The sequence below is a fragment of the Sebastes fasciatus genome, chromosome 16, assembly GCF_043250625.1.
Source record: "Sebastes fasciatus isolate fSebFas1 chromosome 16, fSebFas1.pri, whole genome shotgun sequence".
NCBI lineage: Eukaryota > Metazoa > Chordata > Actinopteri > Perciformes > Sebastidae > Sebastes > Sebastes fasciatus.
Window position 1 is genome coordinate 20,256,827 of NC_133810.1, and position 14,386 is coordinate 20,271,212.

The 14,386-nt window shown below is 41.2% G+C and overlaps 1 protein-coding gene across 1 annotated transcript in view; it reads right to left on the bottom strand.

The window, feature by feature from the left end:
• nectin1a (nectin cell adhesion molecule 1a) overlaps nt 1–14,386 on the bottom strand; it is a 46,184-nt gene that overhangs the window by 4,776 nt on the left and 27,022 nt on the right. Inside the window, exon 6 of the mRNA XM_074611034.1 lies at nt 404–521. Within this exon, the coding sequence (XP_074467135.1) occupies nt 404–521 (118 nt within the window). The remainder of the gene's footprint in view (nt 1–403; nt 522–14,386) is intronic.

The following is a 14,386-nucleotide window of genomic DNA, read 5'->3' on the forward strand; positions in this document are numbered from 1 at the left end:
GATGAGCAAGCAACGAATATACAAACTGCAACCTGTCCATGCATAGAGTGTAACTGTTACAGCCTATTCAAGCAGGTCAATGACAGAACAATACGCCAATTGTATATGCAGTAGGCCAAGTACAGAGGTCTAGGAGTTTACTGCAAAAAATGAGGCTTAATAAAATTTAAGACAATACAAACAATACAAAAAAGAAAGAAAGGCATGGAGAAGGTGTGTTGTTTACTGGTTCACCTGTATACTGGTTGGCACTTAGAAAAGAAACGTAAAGTAGATTTTTGCTTAAGAATTAGCAATCAAAAGTTGCTAGGAAGGACAGACTCCAATATAATTCACCAAGAGAAACCAGATTTTGTTCTATTTTCAGACCCATTTTAAGTAAATCTGAGTGAGTTGTACTCACAGTCTCCACTGATACAGAGAGACGGCCGGGTTGGCATCAGCTTGGCAGCTCAGCTGCACGTTCTCTCGGTTCAGGTACCAGTTTCCATCATACCCATCAACCGAAACATCTGGCTCATCTGGTACAAACACAAACACATACAAACAACAGAAATTTAGCTTGTTATAGTGTTAATATGTTAATTACTTAATGGACCTTGTAATTGTTACTACATAATTTGTATAATTTGTTTACTTCTTTTAAAAAATGTTCATTTGGTAAATTTAATAGTGCTTTTATTTTGAAGGCTCAGCTAAGTTACAAGAATCGCGTTAGGCTGCTCTCACGTGAGTAGGACTCAATAGCAGCAGAACTGGCAAGCAGCAGCTCTAGCAAGCAAGCAAGCAAACAATTGTGCACCCGCTGCACCAGTTAAGAGTTAAGTGCTTGTCACAACGGACTTTAAGTGGACGTGAACCTGTGAAGATAGAACATTATTCCCTTTTGCAGCATGCAGCCAACAAGGTATTTTGTTTGGTTTGTCTGTATTTTACTTTGTAAATGTTATTTCACATGCTGTGCATGCTATTCTTATGTTAAGATAACGATCTAGCTTTTATTTTCTTGACAATGTGTTGTCAGGGCAGTTTTCAGGGTGGATTTGAAGGGGAAGCTTTGAATAAACTAGTAACAAGAAAGCCACTTGTGTCTGCTTATGCTTCGAGGAAATTACAGTGAAAACTCGAACTGTTCATCTCCGCGAGTGGGCATCAATTAACGACGGCAACTTCAAGGGACTGGCAGGCTGGCAAAGGCATGTTCACGGTTTACGGAGCAGCAGAGGGCCGCTGATGAGCCGAAAACACGGACTATACGTCACATAAAGAAGTAAGAAAAGGCAGTTTTAAGGAGCAACATCTTCAAGATAGAGCCTTAAAGAGCTTGGACACTAATAAGTCAAGAGTGACCTAAGAAGAAGAGGGCTTTGCATAGGTTTGGTATTCAGTGGGGATCCATTGAAATACAACAACTGGAAACTCTCCTTTGAAACGCTGATTGAGCAGAAGAACATTCAAGACAAGGAGAAGATATATTACCTCCGCAGATATGTAAGTGGACAAGCTAAGAAAGCACTTGATGGCTATTTCCTACTCGGAACCGAATCTGCCTATATTGCTGCATGGGAGATTTTGGCAGAGAGAAACAGAAACCCATTTACAATCGCAAAATCATACAGAGACAAGCTTCAAGCCTGGCCAAAGATGGGGTCTAAGGACTGCTTTGAGCTCAGAGTTTATTGATTTTCTTTAGTTTTATCAAGGCACTGGAAATCTTGAATGACTGTAATGAAAACAGGAAAATTCTTTTAAAGTGTAGCACCCCAACACGTTATAGTAGCTATAAATAACCTTAAAGGTCACCTATTATGCAAAATGCACTTTTCCATGTCTTTTAAACATCAATATCTGTCCCCAGTGTGTCTACAGGCCACCATAGTATCATAAAAGACCATCCTCTCTTTTTCTCCTCCTCCGTTTGTCCGGAAATGGGTGCAGAAAAAAACCCCGCTTTTTTCCTTGTATCCTGACGTCATTAGGGAATGCAAGTCACGTGAGGGTTTCCTGGTCGAACCAGAGAGAACCTTCAGTAGCTGACCCCAGCCCACAGCGCGTCACTGTCTCTCCTCCTCAACCTAACTTGAGCAAAATAGCTCCCTACAGTTAGTCTGCAAGAACCAGCAGAACAGGCTTCATGTACTCCCATCATCTAAATATAACATGTTCATTCACAAAGGCTTTATGTAATTACACTGTTTAAACAGATGATATTTATATATTATATATATTTGATGTCATGCATGTAGCAGATTACAGGTAGTAAATAGTGACTTGTAAGCAACACAACACATTTCTGTTTCACAGTCAAACTTTATTTGAGTAGACAGATGACAATATTAATTATTCACAGCATTTGTAATCATCCCACCTGCAGTTATGTTAACATGGTACAGGAGAAAGTCTTCAGCTCTGGTAAACTATGATAAGCTAAGCTCCGGTGGTCTGTAGTCATGGTAACACAGAGACAGCTACTACTGTAAATAATATACCATTACTCTGATCTTCCATACATTTATCTTTTAGCAGAAATAATGAACTGACTACTGTTTCACATCTTCTATTTTCCACCCTGATGGTCGCTGTGTTTACACACCGTGTCATAGCGGTAGCATGTAGCTAACCCGTTAGCATGTAGCTACATGCTAACGGGTTAGCTACATGCTATCGGGTTAGCTTTGTATCTCCATGTAAACAGAGCCATCTGCCCACAGCTGTCTGCTCTCAGCTGTCTGCTCTCCTCTGGGATGATTCTGTCGGTCATTTCTCACAGATGGATCTGTAAAGACAGACGTAAAACAGAGTGTATGTTTACAGTTTACAGAGTTGATGCATGAGGTAAACACTGAGCTAACTAACAGAGATATAAATAGTATTATTTACCTGAGAGAAACCGTCAGGAAAACCTGGAATCTGGACCGCAGATGTTGATCATGTGTCGCCGATTTCTGATCAGATTCCTCCGGTAACGTGCGCTGGGTGAAGTTTCTGGTTTATAAACTTTAAAGTGGTTTATAAACTTTATTCTAGCTGCTATCTCTCCACTCGTGGAGAGAGAGAGAGAGAGAGAGAGAGAGAGAGAGAGAGAGAGAGAGAGAGAGAGAGAGAGCTTCTCCGGGAGGGAGGGGGACGCTGTTGTTGAGGACGTTTGATTGACAGAAAACGCTGACCAATCAGAGCAGAGTGGGAGGAGACAGAGGCTACACACAGAAATCAGCACTTTTGGAAATGGGCTGAAACAGAGGTTATAGAGACATGCTGGAATGCATGATCTGATTGTTTTTTTGAAAAAAAAACTTCAGAGACATGGTTTGGAGGTGTCTGAGACCTATAATAACTAGTTTAAATGGAGTATAATATGTGACCTTTAAACTAAGATGAAGGGGTGTTTGAGTTCGGTTTCTTAAGGTAGCTACCATAAAGGTTTACCTGTTATGGGTGAAAATTATATTACCCTAGTGATACACAATCTATTTACACTCACAGTGATGTATTTTAAATAACTGACCCCAGACAACTTCTCTGAATGAAAAATAATAGTTTACTGACCGTTTTTAGTAATGTACAAATAATATTTACCCTTTTTGTTCAAAGAAAAAATAACAAAAATAACACACTTTATGCCCCTTTAAAATCCCCAAAATACACACTTGAAATATTAGACCACAATGAAATTATCAGATTACCTGAGCAATTAGTTAGCAAAACTTAAATTACCTGGCCAGTTACTGGCAAAACTGAATTTGCTTACACAATTATACAGTAACATCACACTTAAATCAACTTAGATTCCCTTTGAAAATCCTATTTCTTCCCTTTTCTTTTTACCAATATTCCCCTATAGAAAATAAACAACTTCAGATCCAACACTGAACTCAATTAGACTCTAAACATTTCTGTGGGCCCACACACACACTCACTCACACACGCACGCACGCACGCAAAATAATAAAAGTAGCAGGCCTGTACGTTGCTCGGGTGCGGTGCGGCCGTCCAAATCCTTATCCTCAGCGAACAAAGACGTGAAAAGTCCAATTTACAGTTCGAAGTCTTCCTTGAAGAAACAGTTCGTAGTTCGGGAAAAACAGTTCAGGTCCGAGAGATGAATCCAACGGCAACGGAAACGAAATCCCCGTCACGTAGCAGGCAAACCGTCCTCCTCCCGTAGCGAGCAAGCGTCCTCTTCACGTGGCAAACAGTCTGTTTTCAGTTAGCAACGCCGTCCTCGTGGCTAGCAACTTACTGACGTTAGCATAGCAGCGACACAGCTCACACCAAACATTCAACTTAATCCACTGTGATAAAAGCAAAACAGTGTGATAGTCCACAGCTACACTTTTCTACTGTTTACATAAAACATTCACCAGGCTATCAAACCCAGCGTTCTTCCCACTCCTTCGTTCTCTCTTCTCCTGAGTCTGTTCTTCGTTTTCCCTTCTTCTCGTCTCCTTTCTCCGCGTCTCCCTTCTCTGTGTTTTTCTCTCTACTCCCGCCCCCTACTGGTTCGCTTCCTTTACTGCAGCCAATCACCACAGGTGTCATTGACTGATGACTCAAGTAACCAATCACAAACAAAATAGCTGAAACTAAAGGCACAATCTGTGTTTTTTCACTTAGTCTACATCCACTGTTTACCTTAAAACAATATACATTTATTTATTTTGAGCTACTCATTAACACATTTACATCCTACCTTATTTATGACTTAATTACTTTTTAATTAAACCTTTGTTCTTTCTTCTTTAAACTAAATTAATTTCAGTTTAATTGCTTTACTGGATTTATCCACCTAACTTTATTAGGCAAACTTGTTTTAGTCCCTGACTGTTTTAACCCCTTGACTGTTTTACACCGGGCTACAAAAGTAACCAGACTGGCTAACGGCAAGATGAAACCGGAAGGTTATCGAAGTATAAGAAGAGAGTAACCAATTCCCCTCCTTCAGCCAATTGGTCAAATTTCTGACGAGAGGCGAAACTTGCCTGTATCCCGTCACATCTTTGCAGCCACTGAAACAAGGTGAGGCTGAAAAACCAAAAAGCCAAAGACAACAAAGCTTCGGAGCAGAGACACTGACCACAAGTTCCAATGTAAAGACTGTCATAACATGTATTTTCTGTAAGAAGACTTGGCACACTTTGCACAAATGCAGAAAGTTCATGGAGAACGAAGTTTCAGACAGAATCAAATTCATTAAAACTGAAAGGCTACGCTTTGGTTGCCTTAAGTCTGGTCACCACTCAAAGAGCTGCACCAATAGGAGTGTCTGCGACACGTGCCACAAGCAGCATCCTACATGTCTGCACGAGGAACGAACCAAAGAATAAAGACCACCACAAGCCAAGCAAAATCCAAGTGAAGAAAAAACAAGGTCAAGTCAAGAAAGGTACAAAGAATGAAATCAAACCACACAACACAAAGAAGCAACCACAGCTGCTACTTCAAATAGAGTAATACATCATGAAACTAACACACAAACAGCTGCAATAATTCCTGTCTGGCTTTCATCCACAACTCAACTCGCACAAGAAGTTCTTGTACATGCTCTGTTGGATTCTCAAAGCAACACAACCTTTATTTTAAGTGACGTAGCTGAAGCTTTGGAAGCAAACAAAGAACAAGTCAAGCTCAAGCTCTCTACTATGACCTCAAGAACCACAGTAGTAAGCTCTCAAAGACTAAGCAACCTACAAGTCAGAGGGTTTTACACCAGTAAGAAGATCTCAATACCACCAGTCTACATGCAAGACTTTATCCCAGCCAACAGAACTCACATACCAACAGATGAAACTGCAAAGGCCTGGTCTCATCTAGAACACCTCCAGGAAGAGATCGCATCTCTACAGGATTGTGAAGTAGGTCTGCTCATTGGGTACAACTGCTCACAAGCCATACTTCCAAGGGAAGTTATATCTGGAAAAAAAACAAAAAACCTTATGCACAGCGTACAGATCTTGGATGGAGTATTGTTGGCCACCAAAATCCCTGTCTAGACTATGGTGACACCATCAGAATCAGCCATGACATAGTAGTTAGAAAAATGACAAATCTCAAAACTGAAGTACACTATGTGAGCCGAACCAGAGTAAAAGAAATCACTCCCTCAGACATGATAAGAGTCCTCGAATCAGACTTCTCAGAAAGAGCTGGAGAGGATGATCTGATGTCTCAGGAAGACTTAAGGTTTCTGTCAAAGTTGAGAGAAAACATCACACAAAAGGACAATGGTCACTACGAAATGCCATTACTATTCAAAGAGGAAAGACCAAAGCTACCGAACAACAAGACGTGCAATGCATCGACTGAAATGTCTTTAAAGGAGATTAAAGAAAGATCAAAAGTACTACAGAGACTACATAGACTTTATGGATGACATAATTTCATGGGGTGACACAGAGAAGGTCCCTGGAAAGAAACTAACAACAATCCAGCATGGTACATTCCACATCATGGAGTTTATCATCCGCGGAAACCAGGAAAAATGCATGTAGTATTTGACTCTTCTGCCAAGTCTCAACCAAAACGCCCTTAGCGACCATCTCCTCACTGGCCCTGACTTGACAAACACATTGGTGGGTGTTCTATGCCGCTCCCCAAAAGGTTCCCTTGCAGTTATGTGCGACGTTGAACGAATGTTCCACCAGTTTCACGTAAAAAAGGAAGATCAAGATTATTTAAGATTCCTATGGTGGGAGAATGGCAACTTGGAAGTCACACCATCAATCTACAGAATGAAGAGGGCCTCGTCTCCAGGCTGTGCCAACTTCGGCCTAAAACATCTGGCAGCACAAGGGCAAGGTCAGTTCAGTGAAGAGGCCATACGCTTCATTCAAAGAAATTTGCAAGCGTCCAAACTGAGAAGGAAGCCATCCAACTTGTGAGAGAATCGAGAGAACTTTGCTGTACTGGCAAGTTAAGACTACACAAGTTTGTTTCAAACAGTGAAAACTTGATGGCAACCATCCCAGAAGAGGAACGCGCTGCAGTCCAGGATCTAGACATGGTCTTGAGTTTACCACATATGGAGAGAGCTCTTGGAGTAGAGTGGTGCATGACATCTGACTCATTCAAATTCATTGTTGAAGATAAATCAAATCCACTGACAAGAAGGGGTGTGCTCTCTACTGTAGCCTCTATGTATGATCCCTTGGGGTTCATGGCACCCTTCATCCTTTTGGGGAAACAGATACTCAAACAAATGTGCAGAGAGAAGATCGGCTGGGATGAGGACCTTCCAGAAAAACCTAAGACCTCAGTGGGAATCCTGGATCAGAGACCTACCCAAGCTGGCCGAAATGCGAATCAAACGATGCCTCTTACCGTCAAGTTTTGGCAATGTCAAAAGGTATGAGCTTCACAGTTTTGCTGATGCAAGTGTCTCCGGATATGGTGAATGTACTTACCTTCGAACCATCAATGAGTCAAACAAAGTCCATTTCTGTCTGGTAACGGGAAAGTCAAGAGTTTCTCCGACCAAAGTCACAACTATACCGCGACTTGAACTCTCTGCGGCAGTTGTTGCAGTTCAAACCAGCGACATGCTCTGGAATGAACTGGAAATCCAAGATATGCAAGAGTTCTTTTGGCTACATAAACAATGATGCCAGAAGGTTTCAGGTGTTTGTAGCCAACCGCATACAGAGAATCAAGTCAAGTACAAAGCCTGAACAATGGGCTTATGTTGCCTCTAAAGACAATCCGGCAGATCATGCCTCTTGAGGTTTGACTGCAGAGCAACTGAAGACTGCAAACTGGCACAAAGAACAGGCACATATCAGTTCTACTTGTCAAACATTTTCACGAAAAGGTACATCATCAAGGACGTGGAATGACGATAAATGAACTGCGAGCCAATAGATGCTGGATCCTGGGATGTAGCAGTGCAGTCTCATCACACATCTTTAAATGTGTCTAGTGCAGAATGTACAGAAGACATACCGAAGAACAAAGAATGGGTAATTTGTCACAAGATCAAACAGCAACAACTCCACCTTTCACCTAAACCGGCATAGACTGCTTTGGTCCGATTTATGTTAAAGATGGAAGGAAAGTGTGGTATATTTTCAGGTCTGGTACCGGACAGAGAGGCCCCTAATTGTAAACATATGTGAAAGAAGTAGGGCAAAGGCCAGGGGCTGAAAGATAAACATGTAGGAGATACCTAAGACATGTGGTCATACCTTAGCTCAGGGATTGGAGGACCTGAACCCGATATAAGGGGGTGCGAGCCCCCAAGCTGCAGGACTTTCAGATTCGACTTGAGACCTCCGGGCGCTCTAGACGCCCGTATGACATGTGTGGCTTGTTTGTAATAAACTCTATTTTACCAGCAAGAACAGTGTCCTCGGAGCATCCTTCATCATCACTTCAACAGCACTGTCGCAGAAAAGATACGACATAAATTGGCGTCACGAGACAGGATCGGAGGTGACCATCAGCACAACTTCACAAAACGGTGAGATCACTCATTGAATGCTGGTCATTAATTGGGGCTGTTATGTGGAGTTGTGTGGACACACCGTAAATTAAGAACCTTCTTGTTACAGACATGTGCTGTTGATTTGATGTTTAAAGTGAGGCTCCGTGCTAAATTTAATGAAAAAAGGGGGAATGAATAGAGAAAAGATATAAAGGGAAGAAAAGAAGTATGAGAAATACAAGGAATAGTTTAGAATAGCTTTATGGTAACGATAAGGTGAGTTAAAAAGCATCGTGCAAGATTAATGAAGAGGGGCCCTAAACTTCTTAACGGTAAGACGCATGCATATTAGCCACTGCGTAACGATGGCTCTGACATAGTCCGGAATCAACTTAGAAAGACAAAATTGGGAAACCTGGATCCAGGTAATTTGAATAAATAAATGTAAAGAGTGTTAAGAGAGATAAGGAAATAAAGGAAATAAAGGAAATGATCATATGACAAGCCGCAAATCGGATAGGATAGAGCCCTCAGGTGTAGGAGCATTGTAGTACGGGCCATTAAAACCTGAAACAACATCTGATGGTCAGTTAATAACTGGAGAGTGTAGAATCACAATTCGATTGACAGTTACCACTCTGACGCTGTTGACGAACGGTGTTCAAGAAGCAGCTTCTCGTCGAAAATTTTACATCTCATGGGTAGCAGAAATTTTACGAGAAAAAGTAAGGAAATAGCGGCAGAAAGCATGCATAGGAATATATCTAAAAGTTCAAGTGAAGAAAATGTGGGTGCGTGTTTACTTTGGGATGGAAGGGTGCAGTTGAGAAAAATGTGTGTGCGTTGGAGTTTGGAGTGAAGAAAATGTGGGGGTGTGTTTACTTTGAGAGGAGCAGAAGGGAAAAATGTGGGTGCGTAAATGTGTGTGACATTTGGCTGCTGATGGAGTCCAGATGTGGGCCATAAAATGGTTAGAAGACTAAATGAATTGAATGATATATTGTGTAAACCAATGAGCTTCTTGCCTTTTTCTAAGAAGACTGTTGAATTGAATAATGTAGTGTGTAAAACCATGAGCTTCTTATAAAAGACTAAAACATGAGCTCTTCTTAAAAGGGACGTTATATAATAATTAAAGCTGTTAAAGCACAAAATGAACTTCTCTAAGAAGGGTAGTGATTGAAACCCCCCCTCTCTCTCTCTCTCTCTCTCTCTCTCTCTCTCTCTCTCTTCCCAAAATTCCTTTCGATGACCCTTTCTTGGGAGATACAGAAAATTCCTTTGCCATTTGAACTGTTTGGTCCAGTGGGGTTCTTTAATGTTTAGATAAGGGGTTTAAGTTAGGAATATAATGTATGATGCTGTTAAAGGGACCTATGGGTTCACAAGAGACTAAATCATTGCCTGTTCCTTGTCTGTTATGTCATTTATGGTGAGTGAGAATTGAGACGGGAGGCAAGGCAGAGGGCCGGCACATCACGGAGGGTGGATTGCTGACGTCGACTTGGAAGGCTTTCCAGGTCAATCTACTAAAAAGGCCGGTACAATTTATACACAAACTCTTTAACAAAAACAAAACCTGCATTTCCATATGTGTATGTGTTCTCAGTCATAAGCAATATTGATGGTACACATATAGACCTGCTTTCATTTATTAAGCCTAAGAGGAAACTGACCTGCTCAGTTAGGAGAAATAAATAAATGAATTAATAAAAAACTTGGCAACGGATTGATCAGTTAATGCATTTGATTAATTAATGGCATATGATTGTTTAGTCTAACCTCTGCTGACAATTACAGATGTTCATTTATGTTATGGTGCGTAGTTTGTCTGATCTGTGATGTGGTGGACATTCAAGGTGGTGACTGTTTGAAGATTTGAGCTGAATATTGATTGATTAGATAACTGGTTGTTTATTGATTGATTGATTAGATGACTGGTTAATTTGTTGATTAATTGAGTAGTTGGATAATTGGATAAATTGTTAATTGGTTGATTGGCTAAATTGGTTAATTGGTTAATTGGTTAATTGGATAATTGGTTAATTGATTAATTGGGTAATTGGATTTAAAAAAAAAAAAAAAAAAAAAAGGGGGGAAGTAATCTAAATAAGCCTTGAGTAGTTTTAATTTCAGCAATTACTTCTTAAAGTACAATAACGGAACATAAGGAAGCCGTTATAATGGGGAAGAAGAACACTAAAAATCCGAAAGTAATCACTCCTGTTGAGATAGTACAGAAGAATAATCCTTTAATTAGGGGCATCGCAAACATTGCAAAAATATCGGAAAAATGGCACAAACGCTGGCCTGAAATTGACCAACCATGGCCAATGGAGGGGACGCTTAACCCAGATGTAATTAAAATAATGCTAGTACTTGTATCGACATACAAAGCTGAGCAAAAGAAGGGAAAAAAGGGGATAAAACGCAAAGAGAAGAGGCAAGTGGAGCTTGGCATTCTCCAGTTATTTGGAGATGAGGGACAGAAACTGATCAAAGCTGCAAACGATAAGAGGGATAAAGTTGCAGAAGAAATAAAACAAAACACAGAACAAACCGAAAAACTAAGGAAAGACACCAATTCATCGTTCTCACACATGAACCCAGTGAAGGGACCACCACCCTATGAGGCAAAGACGAAGGCTAAGAAAATCTATCCTCAGATCCCGGTGATCAGTCAGGAAGGTGACTACCGTATCAGAAACGAGGAGGACAGAATAATAGAAACAGGACGAGCGGAGACAACTATAACGATGTATCCAAGATCCAAAAGTAAGAATAAAACAAAGTTTGGGTCTAGGAAGCAAAAGTGGGACCATGGAAACGAGAGTGACCAAAGCGATCAGGAAGGGTGCAGAGGAGGATATGACCCTGAAGTCAGGCGGATGTTGGCAAGAGCGGAAATAAGAGGAAATGATAACTCTGATGACAGTGAGGAGGAAGAGGGCCATGAAGAGGGCCGTGAAGAGGATGCCCGGGAGACTATAAGAAAGATCGAAATAAGCATAGACCGATGCCGCCGTGACCACCAACAAACTGATAATCCAGAAGAACTAAGAGAACTAGAGAACCACATAGACGAATTGTGGAGGAGGAAGGAAGAGATAGAGAAGGAAAACTTCGAACAATATACCCTGACATCCAGAGGTCGCTCTAGAAAACAGTCGAATCCCAAAAAGATCTGTCCAGTCATTATACGAGGACGGAATTTGGAGTACAAGCCTTGGCAGAATACAGATATGTCAAACATACGTGAAAAGTTACCTACTCTTCAAGATGGAGCACATCCTTGGATTTCGAAGTTGGAAGAAATCACAGTGGGAGAGCAACTGGCCATGGGAGATATAAAGAGACTCTTGGCCAGCCTCGTTGGAATTCACGCTATGGAAGAGATTCTACAGAAAGCTGGACTTAATCGATATGTGGGAACTGCTGTGAATGATTCAGAGCTGTTTGCTGCAAGTAGAGGCCAAGTGTGCAGGGCGCTGAAAGACACATTTCCGACAAACGTACATCCTGACAATATTTTTATTGATCCACTGGGACAAGAGGAAAACCCGAGGGCCTATGTGTCGAGAGTTCATCAAGTGTGGAGAAATATCACAGGAAATGACCCGGATTTGAATCAAATGGAGCAGTCGATTTTGCGAACCAGAATACAGAAGGGGTTGCCCCTGCCAGTGAGAAACAAATTGGCAGAGGTGGTTGGTCTTGGAAGCATGGCAAAGAGTGGTTATACGGATCATATAGCCCACCAAGTTGAGCTGTATAGGAAAAAAGAACAGGATCAAAAAGACCTGGACCAAGAGACCCTCAGGAAACTTAATCATATGCAACTGATGGATAATAAGAGGATGGAGAAGAAGCAGGCTCTGGTTATGCAGAATCAGGCTCCACTAAATCAACTAGTCTGATGATTCAGGAGGCGCATGGCTTAGCTCACGTTGCAAGGGGGGAAGTTAAGAGAAAGATTACCAAAGAGTATGGTTTTTGGGCACCATGTTTGCTTGAACAGATTGATTATGTCATAGGCAGGTGGAACTAGTTATAGACTATGTTGACATGATAAAACCGATTGAAGGGAAAAGGTACATGCTAGTCGTGGTGGACAGATTTTCACGATGGCCTGAGGCCTGTCCAACAAAACGAAAGGATGCTCAATCGGTTGCCAAGTTCTTATGCAGAGAGGTCATAAGCAGGTGGGGACTTCCAGATCGAATATCCTCAGACAATGGGAAAGAGTTTGTGGATAAGACGGTGAAATTGATTTTGCAAAAAAAACTAGGAATTAAACAGCGTACAATTTACTACAGTAACCAAAGGTGATTAGTACACAGATAAAGCTTGTTACGTTAGTTCCGGAAACAACTAAGAATGTTCATACACCTACTCAGGCTACTACTCTAGTTATGACTTCAAAGGGGATGAATGCTACAACAGTGACGACATCCGTGGCATCTACGACATTTGTAAATACAACGCAGACATCTAATATGACATCTTGGACCTTTAAGGATGTGGTTAATTTAGTCGAGAAGCAAGTGTCAAAAATAGAGCCTAGCGTGAACAGAAGTAATGACATTGTGGAAGTTAGAGAACAGAGGATAGAAGAGAAGGATGTAGAGTCATCTACGTCCAGCTCAGAGGCTGCTACTTTAAAGTTGAAATCAATAAATAATGATAATGCTTTCGATCAGAGTACTACCTTGGCGACAACATTGACGCCTAAGAAATTGGAGAATGTGACACAGACACTTGACAAAGTATCCTTGAAAGTGAAAGAGATGGTGAATGAGAGCCGGAAGTCTATGTTAGAGATGGGGATTAGTGTGAGTAGTAGGAAGGAGATTGAGGAAGTGAAGGTTGGAAATTCATTTGAGACTGTTCAGAGGAATATTGTAGATGAGGGAAAGGAGTTTGTTGACTCGGATCGGATATCACAGGAGATGTTTGAACAGAACCATGTAATGCAGAAGAGAGAAGCTAAGTGGAAAGCGTATGGATTTGATGCTTTAGCGTTGGGAATTGTAGACCCATGGGCAGGTAGAAATTTATGGTTTCAGCAGTTAACACACTCAGTGAGATCAATCAAGAAATTGAAGGGTCCATGTGTGTTGAAAGTACCAACACCAGGTACATGGCCTTCAATTTTGGAGGCGGTACCGGAACCATTAACTATGGCATGTCAATCTTCTGTACTGTCATGGCTCTTGTATCAACAGCAGTCATCAGTGGATAAAGTGATGGCTTTATCAGTGAACCTTTTTAAACCTAGAATGAATTGTTCTTGGTTGGCAGGATTACAATATGAGAATTTACTTGAACAACATGAAAATGTGATGACAGCGGTACCTGATCCGATGGAAGTGACACCTGTGAGGGCAAAGTACTGTTTTTGCTCAAACGAAACTATAAGAGGTTTCGAAATGTTGTCAAACACCCAAAGGAGCCATAGATTGACATTGTTAAAACACGACATGGCTCTTGATTATATTTTGGCCAAACAAGGGGGCTTATGTGTTGCTTTGAATTTATCAGGAGATGCTTGCTATACGTTGATTCCTGATAGTTCTGACAATATGACTAGTGTCATAGAGGCATTGAAGCTCATAAGAGATGCGTTTGGCCCATCAGAAGACGCGGGATGGTCTGCAAACGCTTGGTTGCAGGATAAATTGGGGCCACTAGGAGCAGTGTTAGTTCAGGTTTTGGTAGCGCTCGTTCTGTCGTTGTGCGTGATGTTTTGTTTTTGCACGATGTTGTTGACCTTTGCAAAGGCCATGATAATTAAATGGGTTGGAGTTGTGCTGCCCGGCGATCAAACGCTGATGCCATTATTACACGAAGCTGACACGGACGTGGATGAGGATGACGCCATAAAGATCGAATTGGTGGAGGAATATCCATTTTAAATATCTCATATGATTATAATCATATTGTTTACCTCTGTTTTTGCTTGTGTAGTTT